The sequence below is a fragment of the Suncus etruscus genome, chromosome 1 (genome assembly GCF_024139225.1).
Source record: "Suncus etruscus isolate mSunEtr1 chromosome 1, mSunEtr1.pri.cur, whole genome shotgun sequence".
NCBI classification, from domain to species: domain Eukaryota; kingdom Metazoa; phylum Chordata; class Mammalia; order Eulipotyphla; family Soricidae; genus Suncus; species Suncus etruscus.
The window spans coordinates 160271660-160287457 of NC_064848.1; the positions used below are offsets into that span (position 1 = coordinate 160271660).

Here is a 15798-nt window from a genome sequence, read left to right on the forward strand (position 1 = left end):
TGTGAGGCTGAGCCAGGAGGGACACCGGCTGGCCAGAGCTGCTTCCACACAAATCTCATTCATCTCATGTGGTGGATCTACAGCTTGCCTGGCTCTGGAATCTCTCCTGGCCCTGCACTGAAGTCTGTGGCCACATGGGCGCGCCCCCTTCCCATGCCAGGCCCTGAGAGCTGATGCCAGAGTGGCATATCTCAGCCAGCCCAGAAGAGTTTCTGCCTCCCCAGTTGTGGTTACCACGCTCTGGCTGTGGGGCCACACCTAACAACTGTGGGTCTACATCTAACATTTACAGGGCGATGGCTGGAGAAGCAAGAACAGTGCCTTTCCCTGCTTCCAGAGAAGTGGGCAGAAGACGATCCAGCTTGCCCTTCTGGGCTCTGCGAGTGTGCTGCAGAAAGCACCACCCGCCCCTCTGCAACCACAGCAGCACCTCCAGAACTTGGACTGAATATCATGCTGTTCTAGCGCTCTCTGCCAAGGCAGCTGTGAAGCTAGGCCAAGGGGCTCTGGAAGCCTCTCCTCTAGAGCTGTGAGGGCAAGCTGCCCCCCTCATACTAGCCATGTGGGGTCAAGCAGGGAGCCCACAGCCCGAACACCTTGAGTGCTCACAACAAGCTGGCCCCTCCTGCAGGAGTGTGACCCCCATATGAAGGGCGACCTCTGTAAGAGGACATCCAGCTATTGACCCAAAACAAAAGTGTTCCCCCATCTTCCTCTTTCCGTTAAATCTCTCATTTGATATGTAAAAGCCCACCTAGATAGGTACTTTTGCCTCTCCACCTTCCCCCTCCTGAGAATTGGGAAAGGGTTAATAACAAAAGAGAGTTCAGGCTTGATATGCTCAGAGATATCATGACATGACCCTATCTTGACTGGCTTGGTTCATTAATTCTTTGCCACTACACTGCTTCAGACCTGTCGCCTGGGAGTAAAAATATGGAGTGTGGGGTGATCTCACAACTCTTTTTTTTTTTTTTTGTCTATCTCACAACTCTTGTGATTTATTTTACAACCTCCACTCTCAGGGGCCTGGGCTCATCTGCTATATCCAACATAAGGCACTTCAACAAATGCTCATAAGTTGCTCACCAACAGCCAAACTCCAGAGCTATTTCCCTGAGCCATTTCCCCTCATCTGCTCTAGGGCCATGCTGGGCTGCCCTTCTTTTTTTTTTTTTTTTGTTTATGGGCCACACCCAGCGGCGCTCAGGGGTTCCTCCTGGCTCTATGCTCAGAATTCTGGCAGACACGGGGGACCATATGGGACGCTGGGATTTGAACCACCGACCTTCTGCCTGCGAGGCAAACGCCCTGCCTCCGTGCTATCTGCCCGGCCCCAAGGGTTGCCCTTCTGGTTTCAGAGCACAGGTGGTTAGCTGGATATGAGACAAAATCTTGCTGACTCCTACCCCACGTTTCCCCTGAAAATAAAAGATGTGAGGTACAATAAATGACACAACCCAGTAAAAACCGATGAGAATATTCCTCCATAGGGGAAATGAGGAAGAGAAGAAAAGTCTGGGGCCAAAATGGGCAACGATGTAAAATTGATTAAAAAAATACAAGTGCTGCTCTGAATTTTCTAGGGGTTAAAGCAAAGAATCATGATTAAAAAAAAAAAAAGTTAAACAAAGCATACAAAAAATGGGGCAGTGGAACTCACCACTTGTTCAAAGAAATTTTTCTTGTGCATAAACTCCCGGTAAGATTTCTAAATGACAGGCATTACAGACTTGTGGCGGATATCACTAATTTTTTTTTTTTTTTTTGGTTTTTGGGCCACACCCGGTAATGTTCAGGGGTTACTCCTGGCTATGTGCTCAGAAGTTGCTCCTGGCTTGGGGGACCATATGGGACACCGGGGGATCGAACCGCGGTCCGTCCAAGGCTAGCGCAGGCAAGGCAGGCACCTTACCTTTAGCGCCACCGCCCGGCCCCGGATATCACTAATTGCTCTCCTGAAGGGCTGTTTGGATTTTGTTCATTATTGTTTTATTTTGGGACCAAATCTGGCAGTGCTCAGGATTGACTCCTAGCTCTGCTCAGGGATTGCTCCTGGTGGGGCTCAGGTGATCATAAAGGATGCTGGGGGTGGAATCTGGTTTGGCTTCTTGTAAGGTAAATACCCTACCATCACTGTACTATCACTCTCACCCAAGACTATATTGGATTTATAGTCTTATCAGCATTCTGCTTTTGTACTAAATTCAAGCTTGTACTTTGGAGGCAGGAGGCCTGAGGTGAGCTCTTGGCAAGTGTGATAGATACAAATTCAGTGTTTTCATTAGTAAATCACAAAAGCAAATGATACAGATTGTTTTTGGTATTTACACTGAATATGCTCTGGGTGAACTGCCATAAATATATCTCTGCAAGATAGTTTTATTAAAAGAAATGTATTGAAATCTGAGAAGAGAAAAAAAGGAACACGTGTTCAAGAGCGAGCATGGGCTTCTCCAGAGAGGAAAATACTGCTTGTCTCATTTCTTATATATGTTTCCTATTGAATTCTTTCTTGCTCTCTGCTCTGGGCTGGCATCTGGCAAGAATTCTTCTAAGGAGACTATTGATTCTTTGCCATATGTGTTATTAATGGTATAGGCTGCCTTTAAGTTTTCACATCCAAAATTTATCTTTTTAGGGGTAGTAAGATCAAACTTTTATCTTCCCCACCTGAGTTAACTAATATTTTATTAAATGCTTACTATGTACACAATATTGAAGATGTCCAACTTTCACTGGGAGGCTAAGTAACTTGTTATTGAGCATTCACCCTGTCAGAAATAATGTGTAAAGCCTGGGTTCAATCTCTGTTCCCCTTAAGTCCCCCTCCTCCCACCAAATAATCACACACCACAGGGAGCCAAGGATGATTAAATCCTTGCTGAATAAACCAATATGTAAGTTTGTCCCACCAAGTGACAATTCAAGCTTCTGTCAGGGCCACTGGCCTGGAGTCCTTCTGGTACTTATCTTACGAAATTCTACTTCTGGTTTTCTATGAGGGATTTCTCCCTTGGCTCTTCCAGTCTCTGCCCCAAGAATGACATGGGAATTTTTTTTTTGGTATGACATTGGGATTGATCAAGTGACACCCAACAACTATACAGGGCCCCTCTTAGATGATGGGCCTCAATTGAAGTACTGAGGAAACAGTGAGCCCCTGTACTGACAGAGAAGAGCCCTCACTCCTGGGAATGTCGATAAAAATGTGAAATGCAGGGCCCAGAGAGATAGCACAGCGGTGTTTGCCTTGCAAGCAGCCGATCCAGGACCAAAGGTGGTTGGTTCGAATCCCGGTGTCCATATGGTCCCCCGTGCCTGCCAGGAGCTATTTCTGAGCAGACAGCCAGGAGTAACCCCTGAGCACCGCCACGTGTGACCCCCCAAAAAATGTGAAATGCAAAGAACTTGTCTTTGCGTTGATATGGCACTTGCCCTGTCTGTATACAGCCGGACCTGGGTTCAATCCCAGAAACCTCATATGGCCCCCCTGAACATGGTGAACAGTAATCCTGAGCACAGAGCTAGAAATAAGTCTTGGACACCAATGGCCAGGTGTGACCCAAAACCAAACCAAAATAAATCAACAAAAAAGGGGATAGGAAGTGTTGGCTTACAACTTACAACTTGGTTTTATCCAAAACAGAGATTTTTCTGATTTAGCATGTATCAAGCAAACCTGGGTGGGACTGGCTCAGGACAGGCCTTCTGGCCTTACTTCCCTACCAGGGGTTGGTCTCTGTACTCAATAAAAACTGCAGGGACGGGCCCGGAGAGATAGCACAGCGGTGTTTGCCTTGCAAGCAGCCGATCCAGGACCAAAGGTAGTTGGTTCAAATCCCAGTGTCCCATATGGTCCCCCGTGCCTGCCAGGAGCTATTTCTGAGCAGACAGCCAGGAGTAACCCCTGAGCACTGCCGGGTGTGACCCCCCCAAAAAAAAAAAAACCAAAAAAAACTGCAGGGATCTGAAAGATAGTATGGAGGTATGGCATTTGCCTTGCATGCAGAAGGATGGTGGTTCAAATCCGGGCAATGGTCTCCCAAGCTCCTGCCATAGGAGTGATTTCTGAGCATAGAGTCAGGAGTAACCCCTGAGCACTGCTAGGTGTGACCCAACCCAACCCTGCAGTCTGGCTGGCAGCTCTCTCAATGTGATGAGACAGATTTCACACTCAGTTTTGTTTGATTTATTTCCTGTGGTGACCCTTGATCCAGACCCACTTTCCTGGTGGAAATATGGTGTTTGGGGGGCCTTTACAGGGGTGGATGGAGCAAAGACTGCATGCTGAGCTTTGGAGGTGAAAATGGAGCAACCTGAGCCAGCTACTGATGACTGTGGAAGCTTCAGTGCTGATGGGGCAGCAGCCAGGCTGGAGGTTGTGAGCTGGGGCCCAAACACAGTGTATCATCTCATGGACCACAACTCAGCCTCTCTCCCTGGCCATCCTCTAAGTTTGCACCTGACACTGGGGATAATAAACTGTGGAATCACCCCTCAGTCTGCTCTCAAATTAGGATTCCCCTTCTTTGCTCAACATCATCCAAATCCAAAGGATAAAACAAAGCAACAAGAAATTCCATCCTGTACATGCATCATCCTGGATCTTTTGTAGGTGGTGCCTGCAGGGAGGAAAAAGCTGGTTTAAAACCAGCTCCTTTAAAAGCTCCTTTTAAACATCAGTACTGGCAGGGAGCACCTGTGGCCCATACTCAACTGTGGGTTAATGAACACAATTGCAGTGTAAATCATCCAACTTTGTGCCTTTCCATTCCAACCCATAAATAATGTCGTTTTGGGAAAAGAGTTCCTCCATCTTTTTGTTTTGTTTTGGCCTCACATACCACAGTGTTGGGGTGTGTTTTTGTCAGTGCTAAAACGACTTTGGTGTCCATATGGTGGGGCCAAGGATTGACCCCAAGTCCTCCAGGAGGACTCAACCTATGACACTCTCTCTCCAGCCCTCTTGTTTTGTTTTTTTGTTTGGGGACCACAGCCAGCAGTGCTCAGGATTTACTCTTGGCTCTGCACTCAGGCATCATTCCTTGCAGGCTTGGAGAAGCATATGGGATGCCAAGGATGGAACCTGAGTTGGCTGGCCCTGATGTATAATCACTCCATCCCTCTCTCCAACTATCTTTCATCCTTACTAACAAGAGGCAGTAGCCTCCAAAATTCTCAAACTATTTTCTATGTTACCAGGATTAGAGAGTTTGTGCAGTTTGGGCCAGCGCTCAGGGTCTGCCAGCAATGCAAGACCTTAGCCCATTCCAGACCCTGGCTCTGAACCTGCAGTTCCACGAGGTCTCTGGGAATTCTGCTGCATGCTTGAAACAGATCAATGTTGACTTCACCAATTACCCCATTTTTGAAACCTGAGCTCCAAACACAGTCAGCTGCTTACTTTATGGCAAAGAAAAAGAGGTTGGAGGACCCACTGAGTCTCCCACAAGCTGTGGGATTTGTGGATGAATCCTGATTTGTCAACACTCCTCGCCTGCCCCTCCGCTCTAAGGAGAGGAGCACTGAGAACCATCTCAGAGCTGTGTCTGCTGCAGCCACTGAAATAAGGGAATGAGTTTAACCCTTCCCACACAGATCAGCTCTGCACAAAGAGAAAAGCTGGTGGGATGATGGCTGGGGAACAGGGAGTCACATAACAAATGAAAACCATTCGTCTCTCCCATCATCATTTCTGGGAAAATGCATTGTTTCAAAATGATTCTGTTTATAGACAGATATTAAATAAAATGTATTCAGAAAAAATAAAACATAGCAAGACGAACAATAAATCGCAATGATTCATCTGAGTTTTCAATACTGAGGAAATTCACCTCTATCTGCAGCCACTCAGCGCTCACGACTCTCGCCCAGGGACTACTTACCTACCTGTCAGAAGCTCTGCAGGGACACTTACCAGAGGAGAAAATCGAGGTACAGAGTCCATCTTATGGTGCTAAAAAGGCCACCCTCAGGTCCCAGGGCAGTGGGGCATTTGACCAGGTCATTCAGGAGCAACTGTTTAGTGTCCTGACTACATAGGAATCCTAAGCAGATGCCAAACAGCAAAAAGCAGGTATCTCTCCATCAAGACCTTTCCTGAGAAAACTGATTTGAAGAACCAGAGTGATAGTGCAGTGAGCAGGGCATTTATTTGCCTTGCACATGGCTGACTCAGGTTCAAGCTCCAGTACCCATATGGCCCCCTGAACCCTACCAGGAGTGATTCATGAGAACAGAACCAGGAATAAGTAAGCCCCGAGCACAGCCAAACAAGATGAATACAGTTTCACCAACAGATCAAAACGTCTCCATGTATTATTTTGAATTTAGTGAGGTACATAAACAAACAATCATGGTACTAAGGAAATTCTTTTCCCCTGGAAGGCAAGGCAGACCCCCAGTAGGCAGTTTCCCAAGAAGCCCGGATGTGGGCTGCCTACCTTGGATCCCATACAGCCTGTTGAGGCGTGAGCGCCGGGCCTCATCAGTGTAGGGCACGGCGAGCCAGGGCATCTCGCTGAAGTACTGCTTGAACGAGTCCTCAGACCTAGAGAGACCAGCTCTGTTACTTCACAGGCATCATTGTGCTCCTACCCACCTTCTGCCAAGTAGTGCCCAGGGCACTGAAGAGGTTCAGGTTCTGAATGACAGGGCTGGTGACATGTGAGTAGAGGAGTTTTCCTTTCAGTAATCACTGAAAGGGCGCAGAAACCTACAGACCAAAATGTCAGCCCAGGGGCACAAGAGCAAATGCCTTGCATGCAGCTAACTTGAGTTCCTTCTGTCCCTGGTATCCCTTAGGCTCTCTCAAGCACAGCCCCTGAGCACAGAGCCTGGAGTAAGTCCTGTGCATCAATGGGTGTGGCTCAAAAATAAAAGGATTTAAAAAGGGGTAAGGCTGAAGCAATAGCACAGTGGTAGGGCACTGAATGACCTGGCATGGACCTGGGTTCGAACCCCAGCATCCCATATGGTCCCCTGAGCCTGCCAGGAGCTATTTCTGAGCGCAGAGCCAGGAGTAACTCCTGAGCACTGCTGGATGTGTCCTCCCCTCACCAAATAGCAAGCTCCTCCCAAAACAAAATGCCAAACCACTTCATGAGTCAGCTGCCCTGTGGCCTGTGCAGGGTCACAGCCTGTTCCCTTTCCATAGTCAACACACAGTCCAGTTTTCATAAAGGAACTGAGATATACAGAACACTAAATTATAAAGCACAAATCTAATTAAGCAACAGGAAGCATATAGTAGTTCACTGAGGTTGGAGTCTCTAGGTGAAGGTGACCAAGAAGAGGCATGAGAAAATTCCCCACCCCTGTCTTTTTTAGTTTTAGTGCTAAGGATCAATCCCAGAATCTCATACTTACAAGGTAGGTGCATTACCCCTGAGCCACACTCCCAACCTGAGGGAAAGGCTTTTGTTTGTGTGTTTGTTTGTATGTATGTATGTGTGTGTATGTATGTATGTGTGTATGTGTGTATGTATGTATATGTGTGTATGTGTATGGGAGGAGGGGCATGCCTGTGTAAGCTTAGGGCTTATTCCTGGCTCTGTACTCAGGAATCATTCCTGGTGGTGCTCAGGGACCATATGGGATACTGAGGACCAAGCTTGGGTTGGTTGCATGCAAGGCTTTACCTCTTGTACTATCGCTCTGGGCAAGTTGTTTTTTAAACTCCTTTTTTTTTTGGTTTTTTTTTGGCCACACCCGTTTGATGCTCAGGGGTTACTCCTGGCTAAGCGCTCAGAAATTGCCCCTGGCTTGGGGGGACCATATGGGACACTGGGGGATTGAACCGTGGTCCTTCCTTGGCTAGCACTTGCAGGGCAGACACCTTACCTCTAGCGCCACCTCACCAGCCCCGCCAGTTGTTTTTTTAAACTTGAAAAGATGAAGGGCCTGGGCCTGGGATGTGCCTCACCCATCAGTACTGAGACAGGGAGCTGGGGTACAGTGACCATAAGCTGAATGTGGACTGGTACAGATGATACCCAAGACAGGATAGTGGACAAGATGCTCCCTGGAGAGCGCCTTGCATACTTGGGCGTTTGGTCTGCACTAGAGCTGGAGTCTGGTAAGGAAGGAGGGTCTCAGATGATGAAAGGTGGGGAGAGGGTGAGAAGTGACTGGGCCTGAGGGGTTCCTCACTCCTCACTCAGGAGTGAGTCTCCACACAAGATGGAGGCAGACAGTGGGGCTCAAGCTCTATTCATCTCTGGCTCTTTTCCTTCTGTTCTTCCCCAGCATTTGAAAACCCAAAAGAATCAAATATCACAGACCCTCCCCCCAGACACCCAGACTGAGCTGGTGAACTCCCATGCTCCTAGCTAAAATACATTTTTCTTGGTTCCCCAAATGGACAGGCCCATGTGAAATGTTATTATCCCTCTGCCGAAACCCCCAACTGTTCTCTGCAGCCTCATCTTCAAGCTCCCCCAGAAGAAAATGCAGGCGCTCATCTGTTCAGCTGGCCTCACCTGTCTGCACTCACGAAGATAATTTCAAACTTCTGGCCTGCCTCCTTGATCTTGCGGTAGGATTCCACCAGGACTCGAGTGAGGCTTCGGCAAGGGGGACACTGAAAAACAAGAGTGGGACCCTACAGCGAGGTGCCACACCTGTTTCCCAGACGCTGGCCCTGGGGGTAGCCAGGCAGGAAGGAGACCCAGATTTGCTGCTTGTAAAGGTGACTCACACAGGCTCTTTGCCCAGACAGTCCCAGCATGCAGCACTTAAAGCAATGAGCCCCTTGGGGCCACCAGCTGCCACATCTGGAAAGGGGTGAGGCTAAAGATGTTCCCTAAGGGGTGCTGGTCCCCTTTACAGAAAAAAGAAAATCACTCAATATCCAGCTGAGAACTGACCTTCTTCACCTCAACAAAGGGTCTCAAATTTTTTTGCTTGTTAGTTTTGAGGCCATACTAGGTATACTTAGTGGTTACCCTGCCTCCAGGCTCAGGAATTTTTCCTTGGGGACCATATGGGATGCCAGATTAAACCTGGGTTGTCCACACGCAAGGCAAGTAACTTACCCACACCGACTGGCAGTCCTACTAGCAGTCTATTGGATTGTTCCATGGTCCCCCTGCTCCCAACAACCCCATAGGATGGGCAATGACATGGGCCACTCTAGGAGCTGTGTTTTAGAATGCCACTCCTTTGAGTGTCATCATGGTTCAGGCCCAGGTGAATTATGCAAGTAGGAAGGTTGGGCCTTTGTGGTCCCACCCCACCAGCCCAATTTCCTGCCCGACACTCACCCAGTGTGCAGAGAAATAGACGCCCACATGGGAGCCCTCCAGGCTGCAGCTCTCCAGGGACTGTCCTGTGCTCCTCAGCAAGGGCCCTGCAATGACTTCCCGGAAGGGTTTGGGTCCCCAGGGGAACTCCAGACCTGCAAAAGCAACAGGGGGCAAGAAGGTCCCTGTCTTAATAGTGCAGCCAAGCTGGGTGCGGGTGCAGGCAAGCAGCAGATCTCAGCTCCTGACTCAGCACAATGGCTCCCGAACTTGCAGATCACAGGTCCCTTCCCTGAGTTCTGGCCCCAGCCTGGGGGTCCAGGGACAAGGGGAATGATACATTCAGAACAGAGTCGATCAGAATGCCTTGGTGACTAGGAGGGCACAACAGGTTGGGGTGTTGTGGTCTCAATGTTAAGAATGATTTCAGGAGGACTAGAGTGATAGGACAGCAGGGAGGCTGCCTGCATTGAATGCAGCTGACCTGGGTTCTAACCCCTAAACTGCATGTGGTCCCTTGAACTCCTCCAGAAGTGATCCCTGAGTGCAGAGCCAGAGGGATGTGCTCAAAAACAAAGAGTAGCTTCAATTCAATCCCAGACCAGTGTCTCAACTCAGCCAGCATTTTAGAATCTGGGGGACGATTGAGTGTAACCAGGACTCTCCTGGGACCCTCCCCCAGAGAGCTAGATTCACCCCGGAGGAGATCCAGGGAACCAGGTAAGAACTTGTCTGGTGAAAAGAAAAGAGCAGAACCCACTGACCCATGTGGTCCACATTGTGGCACGTAGGCCCCAGGCAAGAGGAGCGAATGCTGTTCCCAGCTTCAAGGGAGTGTGTTCTCACTGGGTGGTCCACGGACCACTGCCTCAGAATTGCCTGGGGTGGAGGTAGAGGGATGGGAGAAGCACAGACTTGTTTAAAATGCAGAAGGCCTATCCCTCCAGAAACAAATAATGTAGGAATGTCTGGGGCGGGGCCAGAGGAACTGCATTTGAAATCAGATTCAGAGGATGTGTGTATGTATGTATGGGTGCATGCGCGCGCACGCACGTGTTGTGTGGGGTTTGTGTGAAAGTGTGTGTGAGTGTATGTGTGTTTTACCACACCCTTCAGGAATTTTTCTGTTTGGAGGTCACACTTGCCTCACTTCTGGCTCTGAGCTCAAGGGCCACTCTGGCTGTGGGGAGGTAGCAAATGCTACCAAGTATTTTTTATTAGAAAAAAAAAAGAAAAGATGTAAGCCAGAAGGATAAAAGGAAAAAAAAAACAAAAAGCATGTGCAAGGCAAGTGCTACATCATATACCTTAACTCTTGTACTAACTATCTGGCCCTAAAGCAGGTGAAGTTTTTACTAGAAAAAATGTGTGACCCATGAAGAAACTTCTTCTTTTTTCCCCCTGGTTTGGGGGCCACACCCAGTGCTGCTCAGGGGTTACTCCTGGCTCTGAGCTCAGAAATCACTCCTGGAAGGGTCAGGGGACCATATGGAATGCCCAGGTACATCCCAAGTCAGCCTTGTGCAAGGAAAATGCCCTACCACTGTGCTATTGCTCCAGCCCCTAGTTTGTTTTTTTGTATTTGGGCCATACCTGGTGGTGTTCAGGGTTCTGGTTCTACTCCTGGTTCTGGACTCAGAAATCGCTCCTGGAAAACTTGGGGGGCCATATGGAATGCCAGGTCCATCCTGGGTCAGCTGCAAACACCCTACTGCTGTGCTATTGCTCTGGCCTCCATCCCTCTAAAAAATTGTAACCATGTCCTGGAGAATACTAGCATTTTATCAAGACAATTGACTCTAAACAAATAAAGCCATTCTGGAGTCTCTCCATCCATGTAGGGGAAGCGGCTGGCAAAGCGGGTCCTACCTTCTGGGTCATCACGGATCACCAGCAGACCATTCCTGCACACCACCTTCCCAGTGGAAGCGTCGAGGAATATGAGGGATGGAATGTTGGAAATTCGATATTTGTTCCACAGTTTAAGCTGCAAGGAGAGAAGTGGAAGAGGAGGTTAAGTCCCAATCTGCCATGATCCTTCCAAATCCTCTCAGGGTTGCGGAGTAAATGGGCTAGAAACCCCTAAAGAACAGATGAATATAGATTCTCGACCCTGACAGAGGAGAAAGGGTAAGAGTGACAGTGAAGCTACCATCGTAGAGCCCTTGAGGTCTGAAGCACAGCAGAGGGCCCCGAGTGGCTCAAGCTGGGCAGAGGTTCTTTTCTCCCAGCACCCCCAAGGACACTTGCTCTCAAAGTATGAAGGTGAAGACAGACCAGGCATCTTTCCTATACAACCAGACCTGCTTAGAGGTTGAAGGCAATAAGTGGGAACTGATTTAATTTAACTTTTTCTTTTGGTTTTGGTTCTTGAGCCACACCTAGTGGTGCTTTGGGCTTACTCCTGGATTTGAGTTTAGGGATAGATAGCTCATGGCAGGACTCAGGAGACCATGTGTGATGTTGGAGTTCAAACCTGTGTTGGCTACAAGCAAGGCAAGCACCCTACCCACTGTACTATTGCTCCAGCCTCAAACAATTTTATTCTTTTAATCGGGTGGGCACACTCACCAGATCTGTACTTGGGAACCAAGTGGTATCAGGGACTGAACTCAGGCCTCTTGCATGCGAAGCCTGTGCTTCAGCACAAAGAGGTGCCTACCAAGCCCTCCCCGCCCCAACAGAGGGTTTATATATTTATTGTTGTTGTCTTGCTATTCCTGACGCTACACTCAGGAATCACTCCTGGTAGGCTCAGGGAACATATGGGATGTTGGGATTAAACCTGAGTTGTCCACATGCAAGGCAAACACTCTAACCACTGTACTGTCTCTCTAGCCCAGGAAAGGAGCTTTGTATTGGTGCCTTTACCACTCCTGGTAGGCAAGTGCTCCCCAAGTTTCCAACTCTCCTTTGTTCCCCAATCCTGGGAGAGAAGTAACATGGATCTGCAACAGAAAACTTAGCAATGGGGGCCAGAAAGATAGCACAGTGGTAGGGTGTTGACTTGCACCAAGCCGATCCAGAAAACCTAGCAGTGACACTCCCTGACAATTTCCCAGAGCCCCTGCACTCAAGACAGCAGCAGGCATGAGCATGTCCAGTCTACACACTCCTGAGCCAGCCTGAACCTTAGTTTTCAGTGCCACTGGAAACAACCAACAGACATTGCAGGCTCTCAAGGAGGGCCATGCAAAGAGGCCCAGGGTCTGAGAGGAAAGCACAGGGCTGAGAAAACTAACGTAACAGCCGAGTAGCCAAAGCCCTGCTGCTGTGCTGCTATCTGGAGAACACTGGGAGGGCCTCTGGGTGCTGTGAAATTTAACTGCCAAGCCCAGAAAGTCACAGAATTCAATGCAGTGTCCAACTCCTAACAGCCCCTCACTCTCAGAATGAAAAAGAAAAACATGGAGAAACTGAAGGGCATTGTGGTGGTGAGCTCTGAGTCCCATTCAAGTGTGCTAGAGAAAAGGTGCTGTCTGGTCCGAGCAAACAGGGCATCTAAGTCCTGTTGCAAACAGCAGAGGGCAACACGGCACGTGTGGCTGTGAGGATCAGTGAGTCGGGCAGGGGCATCTGACAAGAAATGCTTCCTTTCCCTCTGAGGGAACTGCGGCTTGGCAGCCTGGGCTGAGGACCTGCCTTCACTGGGTGGGCCCTGATTGGCAGGAAAGGCTTTGCTTCAGGAAAGGCCTGTGTTTCTAATGAACACTCCCAAATAGCCCAGGGTCTTGATCCAGAGTTGTACTGGTCCTTCACAAGCACAGAGTGCAAAAGAGCAAGGCAGGGTGTTCTGCTCAGAGGAGAGGAGGTTCAATGACAATGGCAGAATGTGAGCATATTTGTTTATGGGCTTGAGTTTAAATGTGGGCTCGGCAGGTGGTACAGTGGGTAGGGCACTTGCCTTGCATTCAGTCAACCTGAGTTTGATCCTTAGCATCCCATATGGTCCCTCAGGCCCTCCAGGAATGATTCCCTGAACACAGAGCCAGGAGTAACCACCCCTGAGCATTGGCAGGGGTGGCCCCAAACCAAAATTAAACAATAAAAAGGACTTCTTGGCATGAAGAGTGAGCTCAATGAGCCTGGTGTATGGGGAGAGACCCTGGGTTCACTCCCAGAACTGCACAGTTCCTTTCAATGCCAGCACTACTAGGAAAAGCCCCCAAGCACTGCAGGTGTAGCCCCTAAACCACAAATAAGAAAATAATAAAAAAAAAGAAGAAATTCTTAGAGTAAACAGGAAACAGCAAATTACAATTTAAAAAAAGGAAAAAAGACCGTGAGACAGCTGAAGTAATTTTTCCCTATTCCTGACAGTTGAAGTAATTTTCTCTATTTCCACCAGTGGCAAATGAGAGCAACTTATTTCCTAGGACCCACCAACATCATCACTATCTTTAGTTTTTCCACCTGATGGAAAATGCTCTCTTGCTTTTGCACTTATCTCTACTGACTGATGGTTAAACATAGGGCATAGAATCTCACATTGCAAATACTGCTTCCTCACAATGTGTCTGTTTATTTAGTTTTTGAAGTCCACATGCAGGTAGCTGTACTGGAGGAGAACATACATGGTGGTGCCAGGGATTTGAACCAAGGCTAGTCATGGGCAAGCAAGCACTCTACCTGCTGTACTACTACTATTCTAGCACTCTAGCACCCTCATTTTAGGGTTTTAGTTTTTGGATCACAGCAGGTAATGCTCACATATTACTCATAGCTCTGTGCTCAGGGATCATTCCTGGAGGTGTCCAGGGATCAAAAGAGGGCTAGGGATGGAACCCAGGTCAGCTGGGTGTCGGGTAAGTGTCCTATTCACTGCACTATCACTCCAGTCCCCTTCCCATTTGTTTTTTTTTTTTTTTTTTTTGGCTGTCTGCTCAGAAATAGCTCCTGGCAGGCACGGGGGACCATATGGGACACCGGGATTTGAACCAACCACCTTTGGTCCTGGATCGGCTGCTTGCAAGGCAAACGCCGCTGTGTTATCTCTCAGCCGCCCCCCATTTGTTTTTTAAAATAGGGCCACACATGGGGCCGGGAAGGTGGCGCTAGAGGTAAGGTGTCTGCCTTGCAAACGCTAGCGTAGGACGGACCACGGTTCGATCCCCCGGCATCCCATATGGTCCCCCCAAGCCAGGGGTGATTTCTGAGCGCATAGCCAGGAGTAACCCCTGAGCGTCAAACGGGTGTGGCCCAAAAAAAAAACCAAAACCAAAACCAAAAAAAAAAATAGGGCCACACTTTGACACTTGGCGAGCAGTGGGGACCTGACTATTTAGTGTTGGGGGTATCAGGGTTAACCCAGGTGGTGTTGGGGAAGGTGCAGTGCTGGGGATCAAACTCACCTGAGATGTCTTACACAGGCTGGGCAGAAGCTTTACTACTTGAGACACATCCCCAGCACTTGTTTACTCTGTGCAGGGCACACCCAATGGTGCTTGAGGAACCATGCATATAACAATGGTTGTTGGTTTGAGGCAAGCAATCTACCAACTGTACTATTGCTTTGGCCCAATGTTAATTTTTTTTTTTTTGGCCACACCAGGAACTCTCAGGGGCTACCTCCTGGCTACTCGCTCAGAAGTCGCTCTTGGCTTGGGGGACCATATGGGATGCCGGGGGATCGAACCGCAGTCCGTCCTAGGCTAGCGCTGGCAAGGCAGACACCTTACCTCTAGCGCCACCGCGCCGTTCCCTGGCCCAATGTTCTTAAAGAAATGGTGGTTTTTGTTCCTAGGCAACTTAGCTTTTAAATGCCCCTCTATGCATGGGCATCCAATCTCAGTCAGTACCCTGCCTTACGCTGGCATCAGAAAAGAAGCGTTGAGGAGGGCTAGCCTCCATGAGCTAGCCTGAGGGTGCTAACAAGTGCAGATAAGGAAGAACTCACTGTGGACAGAGAACTCAAACTCTGTCTCCTTGTCATAGCCTTGTCATAGCCCTTGTCATAGCCCAAATCAGCACAGCTATTTATTTTCTCTCAGTATCTTCCCTGGAGACAGAGCAGGCTCTCACCCCCATGGCCCTGATCCTCCCTCCTGGCCCATTCTTTCCCAGGAAGACAGGAGGTCTTGGCTTAGGCGTTATCCATTGTTATTGGATCTTCTGTTTTCAAAGAAAAGCCCACTGATGTAGAGTGAGAAAAATAGCTTTCCAGATTCAGTCTGACACTGAAAGCTGATCCTTCTGTAGATGAACACCTCATTTTATAGTAGAGGGAATTACTCGGGAACTTAGATCATTCATCAGTGATTTGGGTCATGTCAATTTTTATTCTTAAATCAGAATGTGAACCTTATGTTTGAGAAGGCATAGAAGTTTGTGTTAGTGATAATTCTTTCTCTCTACTTTTTTTTAAAGGGTGAGGGGATTGGGCCATACTTAGTAATGTTCAGGGCTTACTCCTTCCTCTGTGCTCAGGGGTCTGTGGTTCCAGGGATTCAAAACCAGGTAGGTCACATACAAAGCAAGATCCTTTCCTCATGTACTCTCTCTCTCTAGCCCCTGTTTTATATATTTTTAAGTATGTGTGAGTCCCATCTCAAGT

The 15798-nt window shown here is 48.5% G+C and overlaps 1 protein-coding gene across 1 annotated transcript in view; it reads right to left on the reverse strand.

Annotated features, from left to right (window-relative positions):
* Positions 1-15798, reverse strand: part of NXN (nucleoredoxin) — a 197023-nt gene that overhangs the window by 12240 nt on the left and 168985 nt on the right. The window contains exons 2-5 of the mRNA XM_049782470.1: positions 11115-11232; positions 9267-9400; positions 8484-8584; positions 6447-6553 (exon numbers count right to left, since the gene is read on the reverse strand). Of these exons, the coding sequence (XP_049638427.1) occupies positions 6447-6553; positions 8484-8584; positions 9267-9400; positions 11115-11232 (460 nt within the window). The remainder of the gene's footprint in view (positions 1-6446; positions 6554-8483; positions 8585-9266; positions 9401-11114; positions 11233-15798) is intronic.